Source organism: Canis lupus, chromosome 7 (assembly GCF_011100685.1).
Source record: "Canis lupus familiaris isolate Mischka breed German Shepherd chromosome 7, alternate assembly UU_Cfam_GSD_1.0, whole genome shotgun sequence".
Taxonomy (NCBI): Eukaryota; Metazoa; Chordata; class Mammalia; order Carnivora; family Canidae; genus Canis; species Canis lupus.
Genome location: NC_049228.1, coordinates 38249364 through 38265004, shown reverse-complemented (window position 1 = coordinate 38265004; position 15641 = coordinate 38249364). Strand labels below are relative to the sequence as shown.

Here is a 15641-nt window from a genome sequence, read left to right as displayed (position 1 = left end):
GTCTTACGAGGTCTGACAAATGTAAGACTCAATATAGAAACTACAGCATACTTATTTATTACCACCACAGACTCATAGAGAAGTGTGATTTCTCTCCCTTTTTCCTAAACATGCATTAACGTATTTAACAAGTATTACACTGCGTGCTATACGAAGTGTAGAATCACTATATCATATGCTTGAAAATAATATAACACTGTTAGCTATACTGGAATTACATAACATTCGATTAAAAAAATAACAATTATTAAATCCGTTACCTCCCCCCCAACAGTTTTGTTTTTGTTTTTACCAGTGCAATCATATATACAAAGTTCAAGAGTAGAAGATTTCACTGTCTACCATCCTTTACTGGCCATTTTCATTATTTGTTTTATTTCCTGATTATTACTGAAACTAATTTTGTTGTACAGGAAAGAAGAGTGTTAGTCCACTCTAAGTGCCAGGTATGCTGGATAATACTACTGGTTTAGCTTCCTGAAGTGGTTTTAGGTGGAGCACAAGTGAGGCTTCAAGAAAGGAAAACCCAGCCAATCCCCCCACCAGGCAACTGCCAGGCTAATGACCTGGGGCCACAGTCTCTAGGTAAATGGGCAGAAACCAGAGAGGACAGTTACCAGAGCTTTCTTGGACTATCTAAAATGTAAAACTTCTAGGGATCAAAGGCAAAGAGATTCCCCTGAACCAAAGTAAAAGTCACATAAACTGGAGAAAGTATTTTACAAAATATTACTGTAGAAGGGTTAATATATTTTGTACATAAAAAACTCAGATGGGTGAAAAAAAACCCCTCAGACGCCAAGAGCTAAACTTGGCAACGTACCCATAGTGAAAATGACAATGTGCTATTTCCCTATGAAATTAGCAAGAAACCAGAAAAATAGCAACACAAGCCTCAGGGGGAGGAGGACACAGAGGAAGGCACCAAGACTGTGCTGGAAGCCCCCCAAGTGCACACTACACTGGGAGAAGCAGCCCAGGGATCTGTGTCAAAGGCCATCAAAATGTTCGAACCTCCCATTAGTCTGGAAATCTACTTAAGGAACTATGGAAAAAGTTACAAGCACAAAGATGTTAATGATGCTATTGTTTATCTTCACAATGGCATTGAAAATAGCCTAAGGTCCAACAATAGGGGAACCATCAAGTCAGTAAGGGGCACATCCTTGGGACTTATCATTAAATCCTGAGCCTTAGAAAGACACATGGAAAATTTTGTATGATATTCAGTTGGGGGGGTGGGGAGAGGGGAGGAAGCAGGATAAACTATAAAACACATACATACTTACATACTTTCTTTTATAAGATCTTATTTTTAAGTCATGTTGACACCCAACACGGCACTCGAACTCACAACCCTGACACCAAGAGTCAGGCACACTCCACCGACAGAGCCCGCCAAGTGCCCCGACACGTACATATGTTAAAAGGCTGGGAGGAAATACACCAATTTATAAGAATAGCACAATCGTTATGTGTTTCTGCATGTTATGTTTATACTGAATGTGACAAAACTATTTGGCCTCTTACTCTGACTTTTTAGCTATTGATTATCTTGTGCTATGCTGCATGTATGTTGGTAAGCACCTTCAAATCCTTCTCGAATTAAGATGGAATATACGATGACCGATTAATTAATAATTGATAGGGATCCCAGGGTGGCGCAGCGGTTTAGCGCCTGCCTTTGGCCCAGGGCGCGATCCTGGAGACCCGGGATCGAATCCCACATCGGGGTCCCGGTGCATGGAGCCTGCTTCTCCCTCTGCCCGTGTCTCTGCCTCTCTCTCTCTCTCTCTCTCTGTGTGTGTGACTATCATAAATAAAGTAAAAAAAATAATAAAAAAAAATAATTGATAGAATCGCTATGTTTAGTTATGAGGATATACACCTTCCGTCACACCTTTATCTCCAAAACGTCTATAATATGGTTAGTTTGTTTTATACAATTTACAGAATGTGCAGATCACCATATAATCAGGTAACATGAATAAATTGCTGCCACCCCCAGCCAGGACACCCTCCCCGCAGCATCTGATCTGAGGGCACAGCGCCTCCAGAATGTCCCTTCGTCTGAGGGAGAAGCAGGGCTTTCTTCCCCTGTGTACGGGTCTCATGAGGTCAGGCCTGGACACTGTTCCCTGAATGGGACCCCGCAGACTTGTAGGAGCCCAGAAACATCAGTGGAGGGCGGTGGGATAACAAACGGCTAGAGTCGTCCAGAGATGGCCCTCCCACTAGACAGATGGACCAGCGATGCAGGAAGCTCCGGCTCGTGTGCAGAGACCTGCTCTTCTGCTTTCTGTTGAACAACGCGTACAGGTTCCGAGGTTCGGCACAGACTCAGAGCACTCACTTGCCTCAGCTCAGTCACAGCCTGGCCAGGGGACAGTCGGAGGTTTTGTCCTGTGCGCCTCCCCCAGCTCGGCTGCCACCCCCCAAACTCAAGGGCCATTAGCTGCATGTCACTGTAAGTCTGTACTGAAGGAATTCCATAGTTTCAGAGGCTCTGGGCGACACAGGTGGATTCAGAAGTTCTGACCCAGACCAGCGATTGCAAATGTTTCTAAAGTGTTAAGGTTTCTTGAAGGGAGGGCGCCTGGGTGGCTCAGTGGGTGGAGCATCTGCCTTGCGCCCAGGTCATGATCTCAGGGTCCTGGGATGGAGTTCCACATGGCGCTCCGTGCTCAGCAGGGAGCCTGCTTCTCGCTCTCCCTCTCCCCCTGCTCCTTCTGTCCTCACTCTCTCTCTCAAATATATAAAATCTTTAAAGAAGAAAAAAAGCATTAAGGTATTTAAAAAAATATCTAAAATTAACAGCCCCTCTTTGAACTTTTTTACTACCCCCACCTTTGCTTTCCGTTTCTTGAGAATCTCTTATTTGCTTCCTTTTCCTTATCACCTGACCACCGAGCAGGGCTGCTCGCCTCCCTCTGCCACATCCAGGAAACTCACCACCGTGTCTCCTGCTGATCACTCCTGGTCGCCCCCATGCCTCTGGCTGACCCCATGGTCCCCCCCCACCCATGCTCAACGACTCTGTAGTCCAGACTCAACTGACTCCATCCAACCCAGTGCCCCTCGCCCCCACCCTGCCCCGCGAAGATGAAGCAGGATGACAAAGCACCTCGGTGAAAACTTCATCTGATCCATGTGCAGGTTTTCTGTTTCCAGGGGGCAATGCAAGTTACCCTGAAAATTCTAAACCGGAGGGAAAGGGGCCTGGTCCTTCAGAATCGTGTGTGCGTGTGTGTGTGTCTGCGCACCCTTAAAGACAAGAGGAAAAAAAGGAACCCAGTGAAGCTCTCAGAAGGGAATACTCTGCTGTAAGTGGTGTTTACCACGTTCCACTGGGTGCTGAGGAGGAAGTGGTTACTATAACCCCAGGGGGGAAATGCTCGCTTGAAACAGGAAAATAGAACTCTTACAATTTTCCACTAGCAGCGTGTAAGAAGCCACCACACTTGGAAACGTTTGCACAAACACTCCCCAGAGCTGAGTGGCGGAGACTCTGTGCTATTATTACCCCAAACCTTAAAGCACAGATCAGGGCCTAGATGCAGGTCTGCTCTTTTCCAGAGACATCTTGGCACTGGAAAAAGTCTCAGTATTGCTTTCCTTACCTGAGCCCATGGAGGCTGGGAGCCCCTGGCAGCTCAGGGGAGGAGGAAGGAAGGGTCAGAAGACCCAGGCTGCAGTCCCAGCCGGGCCATGTACTCGCTGTGGAAATTACTCAACCTTCCTGCTTCTCAGTTTCTACTTCCTCTGTATGAACCGGTGATATTATTAACTGCTCTGCTCACATCCTCTGTTGTTGTGAGACTCATACGGAGGAATAAGGCACACAGTCAGAGGTTCCCTGGAAACCCAACGGCTCATGTGAGTGCAGGGTGCTACTACCACTCAGATCTTCAGAAAGCTTTCTGGAGCTCATCCCTCAGCTGCATCTCTGAGGGCCTACTGCCCCACCTCACCCTGCTGAGCCTCCCTTATAATTCTGCCCACGGTTCTGCAGAATGGCTGTCCAACATCCTATAGAGCGTGATCAGTGGAATGCAAGCACAACCAGCAAGAAGCGGGGAGAAATTAAGGAAACAGGCCCCCGCTCCCACATGCTCTCCAATCCAAAGACCAAGCCTTCACCCTCAAATGACTAATTTGCCTGCTTGGAGGGTCAGGCTGGCTCCAGTTCTGAGTCATAGTTTCCATTTATTAAAATGAACATCTGGCTGCTGCCCTGGTGCCTTCTGTACACAGGCCTCTAACTCATGCTCACCTGCAAGGCAACCTGATGTCTAAGGGCAGCAGGGACAGAATAATCGTGGCCACCCCATGCCAATCCTTGCTGCTCCAGCCAGGTAGGACAGCTTTCTGGCCACCTTGGTTTCAATCCTACAGGTAATTTCTAAGGAAGAAAAGCCACAGGCGGCAGGTCCACACACACTCACGGGAGAGCTGGCAAAGTAGCTTGATGCAAGAGTTCCAGGGTATCTTGGGTCTTGGGAGCCACGTGCTGATTTCTGCTCAGCAGGAGGCAGGACCATTAAGGAAACACAGCACCCTCTCTGTCCCTGGTCCCACGTGACCTTGGGCAGGCAGCTCACCCTTCCCAGACCCTGGCTTCCTCATCTGTAAAACAGGGATAAGGACAAGTCAGGCCCTGCCCCACTCCCAACGTTGTTGTGACAACCATGCGAGGTGGCCATAACTCTGAAAATCCTTTGTGAACCCCAGGCATGGTCCAGGAGCCAGGTACCTAGCAAAAGTGCCATGAGAATCACCCCTGAACCTGCAGGTGTTTTGTTTTCACCCATTAATGGGTGTAGGTCCCACCTTGACTTAAAAAGAATTTAAGTTTAGCCACCCAGAGGCATTCTTAAGTTTATCCAAGTGAGTTACAAAAACAAGTCCCTGAAGTGGTAAGTACTTATAGACTTCTATTTTATTTTGCTTTTTAAAGATTTTATTTATTTATTCATGAAAGACACAGAGAGGCAGAGCCATAGGCAGAGGAAGAAGCAGGCTCCTTGCGGGAAGCCGAATGCGGGACTTGATCCCAGGACCCCGGGATCACGACCTGAGCTAAAAGCAGATGCTCAACCGCTGAGCCACCCAGGTGCCCCAGACCTTTTCTTTTTTAAATAGGGAAACTATAATTCTTCCATTTTTCTTCTTTCACTCATTTCTGCTTTAGAACCTTGGCAAGGACAGATCTAACCGTATTGTTTTGCCTTTCAGGCAGAGCTAAATACGGTCTCACAATTCCTCCCTGTTCCCACTTCTTCCCCTGGAGCACCTCGCAGCTCCCTGGCCCAACCTGCCAGCCCTCCCTTCCCGCCGCCCCCCCACCCCGGGCTGGTTTGGAAACCTAGAGCTCTGTTCCCTAAGGTCTCGAGGCCAAAGGCATCCCCATCATCCTTCCAGGAGGGTGTTGCCCTCGGGGAGGAGAGCAGGAGTTTCTAGGACACACAAAGGCTTATTCTGCTCACAAAGGATATTTACCCAGTCAGCCCCGCCAGAGTTTGCCAGGATCCCCGCGAGAGAGCAGAACTGGGACGGCCTTCTGATTCATGGCCTGGCAGAGCCACCCTCATCTATTAATAGCACCCAGGCAAGATGCCACCGGGCTGGGGAGAGACCTTTATGTCAAGGTAGAGAAGGCAGGAAGAGGTGTATGTACAAGAGAGAAGCAGGAGGAGCTGTTTGAGGTTTCCTCCAGAGAGGGAGGAAGGGGGGGGAGAAGGAGAAAAAAGAGAGAGAAAGAGAGAGAGAGAGAGATAGAGAAAGGGGGGTTCTCAAATAGTCCTCTCCTTCCTCCTCTAACCTCATCTGAACATCGCACAAGCCCAGCCCCAGGATCAGAAGCTCTGGGACTCAGACACACCCTGGCTGTGGATGGAGGTGGCCGAGCCGTGCTCCCAACGTGCCTTCTGGACCTGGCTCGTCATGCAGCAGCATGCCTGCCCACCCCACTGGGCTCTGCGCTGTGCCTGAGCCTGCAAGATGGAGGAACCCAGAGAAAGGGTGGAAAGTTGGAGAACCCCCTGCCTCCATCCATGGCAAAATCTGCAGCCTTAATGCACATATGTTGCCTCCACATTACTTTTGCCGTTTACATAACACCTAATATGTGCACAACCCTCCCTCCTTCATTGAAGGGAGCAATCGCCCTCGCATTACTGATGCCAAAACAATCTTGAAGAACTCAGCTGCCCAGGAGAAGAATGCAGCTAAAGTGATTGAGAGGGACGGGGTTAAGGAGAGGATGATTAGCGTCACCTGCCTACGTCTCCGAATGCATTATCTATCCCATGTGTGCACCTGCTAGACCAGGCTTGTAGAGGCATTACTTGAATACTTCCAATAACATCAAGTGAAGGGATTAAAAAAAGAAAAAAAAAAAGTGCTGCTAGTCAGGTGGTGGTGTCTATTTAAACAGATTGGTCAGGGCAGCCTGGGTGGCTCAGCGGTTTAGCGCTGCCTTCAGCCCAGGGTGTGATCCTGGGGACCCGGGATCGAGTCCCACATTGGGCTCTCTGCATGGGGCCTGCTCCTCCCTTTGCCTGTGTCTCTGCCTCTCATGAATAAATAAATGAAAATACACTTAATAAAAATAAACAGATTGGTTGAATTCCAGAATGTGCTCTCTGGCCACACCTCGACACTAGTCCAAACCCAACACAGTGCATGGAAGCTGACAAAGATTATTTAACTAACATTCTTCACATGAAGAATCTTGAAGAAGAACCAACCACCCAATCACAGTTACTAAGCATGACAAAAATGGCCTTTGGAAAACAAAACTGCATGACATAGAATGAACACCTGCCCCCATGCAGACTTAGGACTGCGCATAGACACCCACCCAGTGTTGCAAGGCCTCAGACTCTCATCCAAGAGGGAAGGAGGTACAAGGCCTGGGTGGACACTTGCAGAGAGTGCCCTGCCACAAGGAAGGGGCTGAGCCCCTGTGGGAAACCAGCTTAACCTGGTCTCCTGGTTAGAAACACAGTGTCCTCAGGTGGGCTTGTCTGTGTCCCATCCATTCCCCCATCTATAAAATGAGTTTGGGGCACAGTGAGATCACATTAGATACTCTCTAGGTGTTCCTATTTTTAAAACAGTACTTGTCTCAGAGAGAAAAAAAGATGAATTATATATTCCAAAAGGAGCCAGGCTGGGCTAAGGCTTTGGTCAGGTTTTCACATAGTCTTGACAACCAGGCTCATAGCTGCTCTCCGGGAAGGGGTTTCCCCGTGTGACCAGTGAGGTCTCCCAGGAAGTGACAACAGAGGAGTCAATATTCCCAGCAAGAAACAAACGGCAGGTTCAGAGTGGATGCCAGAAAGAGGGGGGCATCTCAGGGGGCAGGTCCCAGGGGAGGTGCTATTGAGAGGCAAAGGTGACTGCCCCGGAGAAGGGACATGGGCTAGCTGAGTCTCCAGGTCAACTTCTTCAGAGATCACTCCATGTGTCCCAAAGAACTGGGTGCCTCTCCAAGCCAGAGCCCTCTGCCTCTCCATCCACTTGCTGGTGTTTCCTTCCAATAGTGGGGGCAGGGGCAAAATCCATTTTACATCTTGTAAAATGTCACTGTTTCCATTTGTAAGAAGAGATGAGGATGTACCAGAATTCCAGGGAAAACTATTCCTTTGTCATATAATTCTCCGCTTCTATGCCTTATGATAGATCTCCAATCAAAAAGGGCTGTCTTCCTCAGTGCTCCTGGAGTTTGGGGAAGAGCCCTGGGTTCTTCTGCATCCCGCATCTGCAGCTGACTCTGTACCCCCTAGCAAGTCATCCACTTCTGTCAGTCCACAAAATCGAAGGATTAATCACATAAGCTCACTAATAATGGCTGGCCTTTAAATTCTGTGGTTTGGGATAGTCTCAAAAAAAGCTGAATTGTGGGGACTGACCCACGTTCAGATCCTGCTTCCCTTCTGAAGTGTTTTTTAGGGAGAAAGTGGATCAGAAAAATGCAGATTTTCTTCCTTATCAGAATGACACAAAAGAGTAGTATACTTTGGGGGCAGCCCCAGTGGCTCAGCGGTTTAGCGCCGGCTTCAGTCCAGGGCGTGATCCTGGAGACCCGGGATTGAGTCCCACGTCGGGCTCCCTGCATGGAGCCTGCTTCTCCCTCTGCCTGTGTCTCTGCCTCTCTGTCTCTCTCTGTGTCTCCCATGTCTCAACTTCACTGAAGCAATGCTGGAGGGAGAGAGGGGGACATGCAGGAAGACCCCAGACCTGGTGCTTCCCACTGAGATGGACACCCGCGCCCCGCGTCTGCGCTTGCACCTGCTGAAGGGCACCAACCACCTCCTGGCGACCCGCCCCGGGGCGCACTTCAATAGTGAAGGCGGGGAGCCTGCCCCGGAGCGCGGCAGGGCGAAGCCCAGGGGGCGGGCCGAGCGCAGGAGGGCGGGGCGAAGCGGAGAGCCGGGAAGGCGGCAAGCTGGGGAGGCGTGGCGATGCGCGGTGGGCGTGGCGGAGGGCGGGGCCGCCGGCTGGGGAGGCCCGCATCAGCATCAGCATCAGCATCAGCATCAGCATCAGCATCAGCATCAGCCGGACCCTGGACAGAGCGCTCCCCCCTTCTTGAAATCCGAATGGCATTTCTTTCTTTCTTTCTTTTTTTTTTGTATTTTTTTTATTGGGTTCGATTTGTTTTTTTTTTTTTTTTATTTATGATAGTCACACAGAGAGAGAGAGAGGCAGAGACACAGGCAGAGGGAGAAGCAGGCTCCATGCACCGGGAGCCCGACGTGGGATTCGATCCCGGGTCTCCAGGATCGCGCCCTGGGCCAGAGGCAGGCGCCAAACCGCTGCGCCACCCAGGGATCCCTATTGGGTTCGATTTGTTAACACAGAGTATAGCACCCAGTGCTCATCCGTCAAGTGCCCCCCTCAGTGCCCATCACCGGGTCACCCCGTCACCCCATCCCCCCGCCCGCCTCCCCTTCTACTACCCCTTGTTCGTTTCCCAGAGTTAGGAATCTCTCATGTTTTGTCACCCTCTCATGATATTTCCCACTCATTTTTCTCTCCTTTCCCCTATAATCCCTTTCACTAATTTTTATATTCCCCATATGAATGAAACCATGTGTTTGTCCTTCTCCCAATTGACTTCACTCAGCATAATAACCTCCAGTTCTATGGCATTTCTTGAGATTTGAGAGGCAGCATCGATGTTCTAAATCCCTTTTGGCAGAGGTGGAAGGTGGGAAAGCTTGAGGGCAGCTGAGTCCTGGCAGCAGGCACAGACACAGTCCCGGATGAGACAAATGCTGGTGTTTGGGTCCTTGTGCAGAAACCGTGACTGCAGCCTGGACTTTACCACCACCTGCTGTGCAGTTACCCATGATACCTTGGCATTATTAAGGAAGCAATATCTCACACTTTGGGGAAGGAGAGAAAAAAAGGGCCCAGGCCCTTGAGCCAGGACGTTGGCAAAGAGGCCAGCATCCAATCTAGGGACTTCTCAGGGAAAAAGCTCAGCTTGCTTGAGATGCAGTCAAGCCTGAGGAAAGGCAGAGGCAGGGAACTACCGTCCAAGAGGCATTTTTAACACCTGCTCTCACCTGAGGATTCATGCTGCCCCCTTACCTTGAAACCCACTGGCCACCAGAGCTAACCTGTCCCTGGGAGAACCGGAGAATGTTGAAACTCATGCTGATGAATGCAAGACCTCATCATACCCCCAACACACACACACACACACCCCTTGTGAGTAGGCTAAGTGGGCGTGTTCCTTCAGAGCCCCATGAAAGAGTCCCCAAATAGAAAGTGGTCTGCTTAGGAACGAAGTGTTTCCACCTGACAGTGTCCTCTGAAAACAGAATTCGCCCAGGATTGTAGGATGATTCATGCCACCACTGGCGGCCTTTCAGCTGAGCACCCTGGTCAGAAAACTGACCGTCTGCCACCCCTCACCATGTCAGACCCAGTGGTCTAGTGAGAAGGTCCATCATCGGGCACTTCTCAGCCCCGTGGGCTGCTACGCCTTCCTTGGGAGAAGCCCGATGGCTTTCTTTCCACCCTGAGGATCACATCACACTTTGGCCTAGACTAGTGCTTCTGCTCTTAGGAGCGTTCCTTCATTCACCAGAGGGTTGGCTAGCAAATTTACTACTGCAGAGCATCTTTAAAATGGGGCAGAGATGGAAGGGGAAGGAATTCACATGTGTGGCACGGACACATGTGCGTGGCACCGTGCCAAAGCTTGCATCCATCCTGATGTCTTCACAGTGGTGCTGGCAAGAGCATGGAGCTGAGGTGGAGAAGCTGATAAAATCTAAAGCGTAGATCCAACCGAGGCCTGCCAGATGTCAGGCAGCCTCCCCTCAACTGCCTTGCAGAGGAACTCCTATATCAAGGTGAAAGATTACATTTAAAAATTACATGTTTTTTTTTTTTTTACAAACCAATTTGCATATTTTTGCATCATTCAGATTTGGATCGGAGCTTTGTTCTTTCCCATGGGAGCAATATTTAAATGCTTTAACAGAGGCACTGAGAAAGGGAGTGCAGGGCTGTTAGCGAACCATCATTTGGCAACCCTGTAGAATACAACTCGCCTGACCATACCTCACTTCCCCCTTCAAAACGACTGTGTTCTAACATTTGTCTCCCAGGCCCCGGGCTGGGAGTTCAGATGCTGCGTGGAAGCTCCCAGGAAGAATGATGCCATTAAATAAGAAGTCATGGCAGAGCTATCTGGAAAGTTTGTAGCCAGATAGGCAGGCCACCCAGAAGGCTGGGCTGGAGGATATTTCGGCCCCTTAAAGGATCCCAGGCAGGTGCTATCATTTCAACCTTCATTATTCAAAGGAGCACAGGAACACCAACAGCTAGAGGCTGGCAGGTGAGTGCAGCGGTCTGTGACCCTGGCAACACATGAGTGTCACCTGCAAACTTTCTGACCACTGTTCCGGAGTCCCGCTCTCAAGAGATTCTGACTTAATTGGTGTGGACTGCAGTCTGGCACAGAGGACTGGTGAAGGCCCCCACGTTTCCAACCTTCCAAAGTTCCCCCATGTTTCCTAGGGGAGAACCACTGGGCTGGTGTTTTGTCACATTGGCCCCAAAAGAACTTGGAAACAGTGAGTAACACTTAGCAAGCCACGCGAGGGTTCTTGAGAACAAAGAAATCCCAGAGGGACTTCTGTTGCTTCTCCTGTCAGGAGTGACAGGCAAGGTGGCAAGGGAGAGCCAAAGTTTTAGAGCCAAGGAAGCAGAAGTCTGAATCCGGGCTCTAGCACTTTGCCCAGCATGTGACCGATGCCAAGCCACTTACAGGTCCTGAGCCTTACTTTCCTCACCTGTAAAATAGGGGTGATAACACACCACCCGCAGGGCTGTTTTAAGAACTAACTGTACCAGGACACTGCCTGGCACATATTAGGTACTGGGTGGATGATGCCAAGAGCTGTGAACAACCAAATGCACTGGGGCTTAGCCTGTGTTTGGTATGAAGAGAAGAGGGGCTGTGGGCTGACAGTGCCCCTCAGAAGGGGACCCCAGGAAGGAGCGAGAATCACACTTCCTTGGGGAGGAGCAGTGCCAACCACAAGAAACTAAACGTGGCTGAGGGAGACAGGCAGGGTGGGACTCAGCCTGCTTGGCGCTCCAGCATCCCCACCTCCAGGCCTCTCTTTATGTCCAAGTTCAGCCTCAGAGGAGGCGTAGGTTTAGAGAGAGTCAGCGCATTTGGCCACAGCTCCACCTCCCAAAGTGGGTGGCAATTAGACTGGATTGTGTCACCCCAAGCAGCTCTGCCCAAGACGGGTCTGTCCACCTGGGGAACCCACACCCACTCTCACCCTCCTACTTTACCCGGTGACGCTCTGCGGGCAGCCAGGCCCCAGAGGGGCAGCCACTGCCCAGCAACCTGTCACCTGTTCTCTACAAACATGGGCAAACCCGGTGGAAGAGCTAAACCCTGGGAATCTTGACAGGTGTCCCAAGACAGAGAGGATCGGGGAATCCCAGCTCCAGAACAACAGTTTCCCGTTCGTGCCCAGAGCAGCCCAGCACAAAACACCCTGCTGCCAATGGGGCTGTTTCTCCTTTTCCTTTCTCTCTGTTCTCCTTTCACATCCGTCCACTCAATGGAGCTCTCTTTTACATATATTGTTCTCATGATGCTCAAAACAGCCCTGTGAAGCAGGTGATGGCTGCTAAGATGCCCCGACTCCCCAGTAAGAACACAGAGGCTCAGCAGATCCCCGGACTCGCTCGAGGTCACAGAATTCCTTAGAAGCAAACCTGGGACCTGAATCCGTGTCTGCATGCCAAGAACTCATTGCCGTCCACCATGCCATGTCCCCGTGCCCCCTGCCCATTTCCCCCTTGCTTGCTGGGTGGTATCCAATTGGGAAATGGGGCAATGGAGGGGGAGGTGACTCCTTTGAGTCTTGATCCTAAAACTGTGCACCTCTTTGCTTTGCCTCTCCTGTATCCCCATCTGAGAAAAGGCAGAGCCACCTGCCCAAGGCCAGGGTGAAAGAGGACTAAAATCCAACCACCAAGCACCTTACAGAAGTCTGTGCCCCAAGAAGCAGCTTTCATCTTAGCAACACTAATGCTGGAGGGTTTATAAGCTGTTGGTCCAAAGTGGAAACTTCAATTCCAGCTACAGAAGGCATGGGTGTCCTGCTAATACCCTGGGGCATGCCCCAAACTGACAAACCGTCTGGCTTTCTGGGTCTCAGGGGAAGTTTCAACACAGAGAATCAATGTAGCAGTAGAAAGGTAGCCCATACGGCAGCCAGTTCTCACCCTTGGCACGAGGTTCTGACGCCAGGGCTCTTAGGAACAGAACCAAGGAAAAGGGAGTGGAACCAGTGTTAAGTGTTTCCCAGTAAGGAGATGTGGAAGGACAGCACTCCTGTCCCCCCTGCCCCCCACCCGAAGAATTCATTGTAAGAGAAACATGCTCATTGGTTGCCAGGTGCTCTGCAGGTGGCCTGCCTGGTACAAGGCTTCCAGGAGGGGATGAGCCCAACCAGGACACCCCACTGTCCCCTCTCCAAAGTCTGCATGGACTGCCTACATTTGGATCCACAAAGCAGCCCACCCCAGCCAGGGAGCCAGGGGAGGGGGACAAAAGGGAGCTAGTTTCCTGAGAGGGGAACCCACAGATTCAGTCCATACAAACCCCAAATCATTCCTGTCCCAGAATCATCTCTAAGAGCCCACCTGGGGCGGAGAGTCCTTTCTGCCACAGAGGAAGCTGGTGAGCAAGCCCTCGGGAAGGACACAAGTGAATGCAGAGGATGCCAGGCCTCATGCTCTTACAAGGACATTCTCAGAGGGCATTTGTTGGGCTCTTCACGGAGCCTCCAGAAGGCAGGCAGTCATTCATGTGGAGGCAGAGAAACAAAGAGCCAGGCACAGGGGGCCTATGGGATTGCCCGGAGGCACACCAGTGGGATCAGAGTCCACAGGCACCAGGGCCACTGTGCTGCCCATCAGGGCTCCTGCCTCCCACCCTCCGCCCCCTCCCTCCACACAGAGGTGGCATTGGTGCGGGGCTGCAAGGTGGGACTTGGCATCGGGTTCATCCGCTGGTCCTCCCCAGGGACGGCAGAACAGGGTCATGAGAAACTACTGATTTCTGCTTCCCTTTTAAAGCCTGGGGAGACTCCAAAGGCAAGGTGGAGGATGAAGAAGATGGTCTTCAGGCACCAGGAGGAAAGCAGTCCTTCTACGGGAACAACATGGTAAGGGAGGCACCCCAAAGTCCCTCTCTTCAGAGTTACCACCTCTCTAGATACCTAGATTTGTTGATGCCACTCTCAAAACCCAACAGGTCCTCTTGTCGCCCACAGAACATTTTAGTTGCTCAAGAGTGCGCATTCCAAAATCCAGCTGGCACGTGCTGCACATTCAGCACCCTTGGTATAGAGACCCCAGGTCCTCACCCCCAGCTCCCTTAGGTACCACTCACCATCTCCCGGTCCCGCCACATTGTCACAGGTTTGGGCTGTGGGATCTCTCAATTTGGAATCTTGTTTCCCTCTCTGTCTAGCCACAAACATCCAAGTCGACACCCAACACCTGGCTCAACTGTCCCTGCTTCTGAGACACCTTTAAAGATGCCAGCTGGGGAGATTCCCAGCACGCCCAGGGCACAAGTCCTCCCTCCCCAGCCATGCCACACCACCCTGCCCCTGCCGCTCCTGAGCCCCACAATCTGATTGCATATCTCCATGACAAGTTACACCTCCAGCTCCTCCGTGGCAGGTCCTGAGGCTCGCTCAGCTGGAATGTTTAGCACGTACAAAGTATTGAGTGCAGCATCTGTAAAATGAACTGATGAAAAGTCCAAACACGCTGTGGAAGCTAAAAAAGAAAAAAAAAATCCCCTTCTGGTCCGGAGGCTCTAGATCTGAGGGAGTGAGGGGCTGGCTTCTGAGTGCAGGCAGCACAGGGGGCAGAGGTTCTCCCCGGGCAGGTGAGCATGGGGTGATGGGGAGCTGAGGACTGTGTGGGCAGCAGGTAAAGGGTGGGAAGAGGGTGGAGGAGATGCCAGCTCCAGATTCACCAGGCTGCTGCCACAGGATGAGAGAACAACCCACTGGCACGCTAGGGGAGGCCCACGCACACGGCTCGCCAGGGACCCTCGGGAGAAACCAAGGGGAGGCCAGGCCAGCACGCTTCCCGACAGTTTGTCTGCTGTGACAGGGAGGCAGTGGAGGCGGGCAGGCAGGGGCCAGCTCACAGAAGCCTCTGCCCCGGAGATCAACAGCAAGGCTCTGCTGGCTGAATGTCTCCAATCCTCCAGACACCTGGTGGGCCTCATTTCATCTCTGGGCACAACTGGTACTAACTGGAAAGGAGGTCATGGTTAGTTACCAAAGGAAGCAGAAAGTTGCTTCAGGTTCACACAGGTACAGTTACTAGATTCAGGCCCCCTACAGCATCTCCTAGGCCAGAGCTGGGATCCACCTCGGGCTTTGGGGAACTGGGGATAGCTTCTAAAGGATCAGACTGTCTAAGCCTCCTTAAGCTTGGAGGGGACACAGAAAACTCTGCACTGCCCTTACTTACCCTCCAGGTGCGCCGTGATGGTCCCGCACCACAGCACAGACCCACGCCGACATTGAACCTCAGTAAACTCGCAGGCCAGGGTACTCTCCAAAGCTACCAGCACTAAAAGGCTATCTCCAGGGCATGCCTGCACCTCCTATCTAACTAGCATTCCTTTTTGAAATGTAATAAGTAGCTATGCACGATGTCGGGGGGAGGATATCTCAGAGGGCCTGGGTGTGTGTCCAGTCCCTGCTAAGGCGTTGTCCTGGGTGGTAAGCGTGCACCTGCCACTGCGTCCTGGGGGCTGCTGGTGGTGAGAACGGATGGTGACCAGGGCCAGGGGTGCTGGGGCAGAGTGTGGCATGCCGAGGGGCGCCTAGGGTACAGAGCTGCTGCCACGATGAGAGCCCCCCTGGAGCAGCCAGCCTTGGGCTGGGGTGCTGGAGTCAGAACCCGCAGGGTGCAGGAAGGCTTGGACCACTCCTGCCTCACTGCTGTGGGACACAAGTCATGTCTTGGGTTTCTAGTATTGCCATCAGTGAGCCAAAAGGAATGAACTAAAAAATGAAATTCTCCATCGCGTCATTTACACTTCGGCGTGGTGCAAG

The 15641-nt window shown here is 51.4% G+C and overlaps 1 protein-coding gene across 3 annotated transcripts in view; it reads right to left on the bottom strand.

Annotated features, from left to right (window-relative positions):
• ITPKB (inositol-trisphosphate 3-kinase B) overlaps positions 1-15641 on the bottom strand; it is a 91478-nt gene that overhangs the window by 32127 nt on the left and 43710 nt on the right. The window contains exons 2-3 of one of the 3 annotated variants that reach the window (XM_038542809.1): positions 14225-14343; positions 13279-13705 (exon numbers count right to left, since the gene is read on the bottom strand). The exons of 1 other annotated variant lie outside the window; for it this stretch is intronic. In XM_038542809.1, the coding sequence (XP_038398737.1) occupies positions 14272-14343 (72 nt within the window). In that variant the 3' untranslated portion in view covers positions 13279-13705; positions 14225-14271. Of the gene's footprint in view, positions 1-4445; positions 4627-13278; positions 13706-14224; positions 14344-15641 lie in introns of those variants that run through there. One more of the 3 variants, XR_005362270.1, reaches the window with a different exon arrangement.